The 5,390-nt window shown below is 53.4% G+C and overlaps 1 protein-coding gene across 1 annotated transcript in view; it reads left to right on the top strand.

The window, feature by feature from the left end:
• The window catches only part of SAMD11 (sterile alpha motif domain containing 11), a gene marked incomplete at both ends in the record, with an annotated part of 12,619 nt that overhangs the window by 5,598 nt on the left and 1,631 nt on the right, over positions 1-5,390 (top strand). The window contains 2 exons of the mRNA XM_010012229.1: positions 1,895-2,019; positions 4,697-4,807. Coding sequence (XP_010010531.1) covers positions 1,895-2,019; positions 4,697-4,807 — 236 coding nt within the window. The remainder of the gene's footprint in view (positions 1-1,894; positions 2,020-4,696; positions 4,808-5,390) is intronic.

Below are 5,390 nucleotides of genomic sequence, written 5' to 3'. Positions count from 1 at the left end.
AAAGAGTGTGGTTGGGACTAAGGATGTGTGAGAGGTGATTTCCCTGCCCACCCTGTGGTCCTGGGCTGGTAAGAAGGGAGGTCTGCAGAGATGTGACCGAGTCCCCAAGGCATGGGGAGAGGGACAGCCCCATCCCTACCCCAGAGGAGCAGGTAGAGGCAGAGGCAGCAGCCTGGGGATGGCTCCTGTCTCTCCCCACAGCTCCAGTCAAGACGTGCTTGTCTGGAGTTGGCGCTGGTCTCTTTGCACTGGGAATGCCCGTCGGCTGCACAGGGTGAGCTGTAGTTGGGGTTGAAGCAGACGTTGCCATCTCCTTCCCTGAGAGGAGGGAGGGATGTGGTGGTGGTGCTGCGATGGGAATGGTGTGGAGGTTGGGAAAGGAAGCGGGAAGTCAGGAGCGGAAACATAGTGGAAGTGATTACATGGTGTCTGACTGCGGCTGGCGCAGGCTCCTGGTGGTTTAGAAGCATCTTACTGGCATGATAACTTCCTGTGTAAATCCTGTCCTTTTCCTGTTCCCTTGGAACGTGCTGGTGGCTTTGCCAAGTGGAGACTCGGCGCGTGGCTTTGCTGTTCGCTCTTTCCATGCCTCTTCCCTCTGCCCTGGTGCATTCCCCAGGGAACCCGCCGCTTGTTCTCTGGGCTTGTGCTTCCCACCAGGATTTCATTGCATCCCACTTTATCTTGTCACTACTTGGGAAGCCTGTATCTGATATCCCACCTGCTGTGGACAGGAGCCAAGGAGTGGAGTCGCAGCATGGTCAGACCTTAAGCCTACAGGACAGATAATGTTGGCCTGATAGACCCCTGGGAGAAGTACTTTCTATGCCAATCTCTTGCTTCATGCCCCGAAGCACAACAGTTTATACCCCTCATAAACTTTTTCTATCCACTGTAATCATGGATGTTCACATCTCTGTGAACGTCCTCTTGATCCCCTGCTCTGAATGATACCAGGCAGTGGTGAGTTCCGCAGGTTACCACCACCTTTCATTCCTCCCCCACGAAGTGGTGTTTTCTAGAACTCGGTTTCTTCATCACTTGTTGCTGCATTTTCCCTGTCACACACTGCAGTAAATAGGAGTTACCTGCCTGGGGTTTCGTGTTCTCTGTGCCTCTCCTATGGCTCCTCTCTCAGCTCCATCCCGTGCTGTCAGGCACTGCGGATAGAGGGCTGGGGGACCCTCTTCCCCCTCTTTGGAACCCATCACCCCTGTCTGTGCTGACAGGGCTGGGACCTGAACTGCTGTTGCGTTGCAGAGCATTGACATACGGGCTGGAGCCGAGCTGGGCTGTCTCCGGGGTGTCCCAGGGGCTGGCGGGGGTCATCCCGTCACCCATCACCTGGAGGCAGCGGATCCGATGGATGCTTCAGGCTGGGGTGGACTGGAAATGAGCCTTTGGAAAGAGCGAGCTGTCCTCTGGTGATTGAGGCTCCGGCAAGGCCGTGGCCACCGGGGAGAGGCGCCGGGGCCCGTTCCCATGCGGAGCACGTCGCCGGGAGAAGGGCTGGGGGAGGCAGCCCACGGGGCAGGCAGAGCTTTCTGCTTCGTGGTGCGTGTGGAGAAACGCTCCTTGAGGGTTGTTTCTCTCCTCTCCCTTCCCCCTGTTCCTTCCCCACAGCTGAAGAACATTAAACACATGAAATGCATTAGCCAGGGCTTTTTTTTCCTTTCCCTTACCCCCCTCCTTTCCCAAGCTGGGGACCTCCAGGAGGAAGAGGCCTATGAATTGACCCTGCCCAGTGCTTTAATTGACAGGTCATTAAAGATGAATGTGTGGCTAGAGAAACATATTCACATGGCAGGCGGGTTGTTGTCCGGGTGGGATTTGAATGGTTTATGTTTCTTTCTCCTCCCCTCCTTCCTACCCCCCCTGACTCCAAACAATCCAGGCACCATGGGAGGTCTGTTTCTGGATGGTGAGGAAAGCCCCGCGCTGGAAGACATCAGCAAATGGACGGTGGAGGATGTGTGCAGCTTTGTGTCCAACTTGTCTGGCTGCACCGAGTACACTCAGGTAAAGCTCTTCACAGCCTCAGGAGGAACATCCTCCCTTCAAGCCCTTGCTCTCTCCCTGCTGTCTCTGCCTGCTTTCCTTGCACTGTCCCACCTAGGAGAAGGTCTGTGTCAGAGCCACTTTCCTAGTGCACTGTTAAAGAGCTGCTTGCTGCCAGTGAAGATCCTGAGGTGGTGTGTGATGGACCTTGCGGACGGGTGGCAGTAAAGCGAGTGTACTGGGAGGGGATGGAGTAGGGACAAGGGCTGGTCGTTGCTGAACGCTTGCCCCAGCCATTCTAAGAGCTCAGCATCCTGCTTCCATGCATTTTACAAGGGCATGTAGTGACAGGACAAAAGGAATGGGTCTAAACTGACAGAGGGGAGACTGAGATGAGCTCTTAGGCAGGAGTTCTTTGTTAAAACCACCTGTAAACCCAGTGCTTCTGTGGAACAAAGTGCATGCACGTGAGAGGCAGCACTTAGGAAAGCAAATGCTTATTAGAGATGGGTACATGTGACATTCCCCAAGAGGAACAACAGAGATTTGGGTTGTGCTTGGGAGTGCATCAGGGTGACTCTGTGTGTGTGGGAGAGAGAAGGGGCAGATTCCGACTGTGGGGAAGGAAGGGAAGGGACACTGGTTGAAAAGGATGGTGGATGGATGGGTGTCGATGGGAGTGAGAAGCAGCAGGTCTGTGTGTGTGGAGCGGGGTTCAGCGAGGATGATAAAGGTGTAGAAGCAAGCTCAAGCAGAAGGCTCTGAAACCAAACCACACACATACAAACCACACATCTGCTCCCGTTCTCTGCTACCCCACCTCAGTGTGCTCCTGCACCACTGGCATTGCACTTTGTCTGCATTCCTGCGCTGGGGAATGAAGATCAAGAGTTGCCTGGAAGCTTCCCTATTTATTAGGCTTCTCTGTTTACTGGAGCCACCTTGCAGGAGGCTCATCCATTTCCACCTCCATTGCCAGCTCCTGGTAGAGTGGTGGGGAAGAAATCAATACCTTGCTGAGACAAAGGTTCAGCAATCTCAGTGCTTTGCACACCATGTTTGATGATAGTGGGAGCTGCTGTAACCAGGCTCCTGTCGCGGCCGCGCTGCCTTACATGGGGGGTTTTTTTTTGGGGGCTGAAGGGATGATGTTTTTATGCCCTATGGTTATGTGTGTAGCAGGTTTTTACTATGTGAAAATGCCAGTGTTGAGGGTGACCCGGCTCCAAGCTGCCCGTGTTCTCCTCTCCAAAACCACAGTGCCGGGGAGGTCTGGCACTGCTCTGCAGGCTGTTCCTGCCAGCAAAACCAGCAAGAGGCTGGGTGTGTGCTGTGCATCGAGACACGGTTCAGACAGACAAGGAACTGCAGCAAAAACAAGTGGTTGTGCCTCATTTCAGCCCTCGGCAGCGCTCAGCTTTGTCCCTGCAGTGGATCAGGCCCCGTGGGACACTCGAGGGGATGATTTCCTCAAGTTACAAGGCTTCTTGTGGAGAGTTTCAGTGTGTGCAAAGGGAGGCTTTTGGCTCCCAGCCCACGTTGGCTGCAGAGGGAGGAAGGTAAATGGGTACAGTAAGTGCTGCTAGGGCAGAGAGCAGCACCACGTGCTGCAGTCCTGAGCAGCTTTATGCTGGAGCCCAGCGATCAAACCCACTTGCAGCAGCTCAGCTGCCTCGGCTCTAACAGCCGGTGCCACCCTCCAGAGGGATGGCCACGGGCTGCTGCTGACAAAGAAGCCATTAGAGTGAATTGAACCCTGTCCCTTGCACCGTGCCCAAGGCATTGCCCCACACAGGGCATTTCGGGGAACATCCAGTATGAGCTGGGCTGTGAACATCCACTCTGGAGGTGGGTTTAGCTGGGAAAACCAGGCCTCTGGCTGCCATCTCCCCCGCTGAGGGGACCTGCTGCCTGGCTTACACAGTGGTGGCAGTTTACTCGTCAAGTACCCAGCCCGTACATGCAGAGTGAATGCTCTGGGGAGGCTGGTGTGTTCCTCTGCTCTCTGCATGAAGAATGGAGCAAGAGCCAGACCTTAACCTCTATTACACAGTCCCTGGTAGGTGGAAAACTCTTGCATGAGCCCGTCATTGGAAACGGAGGCAAAACAAAGTGGGCTTTTTCCTGTCTTTGAGTGTGTTAAGATGGTGCAGTTCTGCATGGCTGGAATGTGGGCACAGGAAACTGCTGTTTATGGGGTTATCCAGCCGTGCTGTCGTTGCTTTGAGTACAGGTTTGCACATCACCAGCGTCTGCTTCACTCCATGAAGCAGGAGAGGGGTAAGAGACAGTCAGTGTGTTAAGAGCATGCAGAATCACACCATGTTCAGTGGTACCACTGGGCTACCTCAGCCACTACAGCGGCACTGGGATGTTTATTAGTCCATGTCACTGTTAGTGCTGGGGAAAAGAAAGGTGCCTAAACCTGGGGATGATACTTCCTGCCCCATCATACCATAAAAATATAGTGAAATAAAAGTATTGCTTTATCTAAACTGGCCCAACCAGCCCCACTTCCCATTCCCACACGTGTCTCCTTTCACTCGCTGGCTCCTGGCTGTGGATACAAGCGTGTTCCTACCTCTCATGTAGCAATACCAACCTTCTCCACAGCACCTTCATGTGCAAGGGCCAGACACGAGCATCGGACACATCAGTGGCATTCCTAAGCCTGGATCTGTGTTCTGGTTGCTTCCAGGTATTCCGAGAGCAGGCTATTGATGGGGAGACCCTGCCCCTCCTGACGGAAGAGCACTTACTGAACAACATGGGGCTGAAACTCGGACCTGCACTGAAGATCAGGTCACAGGTAGGACTGGTTCCTGTGTCGTAGCAAGTGCCATGGTTTGAAGTTGTTCCTAACCAGAAAAGGGCTGTCAAGAGACCTCATTTATTGAATATAATTTATTAAGCAATAATTGTTCATTTATTTCTTTGCAATTCTGGTTTCAACACTCCAGAACATTCCATCTCCTCAGCTCTCACCTAATGGTACTCAGAGGCCAGGGGGAAGGAAATGGCTCAGGACAAGTGGTGGGAGGGAGGAGCAGGGTGAAGTGGGAAACTCCTGCAATGGACCAGCTCCTGCTGGAAAACACATGTTGGGCTGTTCCTCCCGGGAAAGGAGGAAACCTGCAACCAGGTGAGGGAAGGAGATGCTTTTGAATTGGGTGAACCTGAAAACAGTCATCTCAGAGTACCTGAAGAGCTGGGTAAAGCCACCTCAGGAACCAGCTCTTTTCTGGACTGGACCCAAATCCTTCTGCTGCTCCTTTTCTATGTAATGAGGTGGCTCTTCTGGTTCTTTCTAGCGAGGCTTGAAGCACAAATGCATTTAACATCTCTCAGCATCTTCTGCTGTTACTTTCCCTCCCCAGTGAGCGATGGACCAG

Source organism: Nestor notabilis, unplaced genomic scaffold (assembly GCF_000696875.1).
Source record: "Nestor notabilis isolate BGI_N333 unplaced genomic scaffold, ASM69687v1 scaffold20703, whole genome shotgun sequence".
Lineage (NCBI taxonomy): Eukaryota > Metazoa > Chordata > Aves > Psittaciformes > Psittacidae > Nestor > Nestor notabilis.
This window is presented reverse-complemented; position numbering and strand designations above follow the sequence as displayed.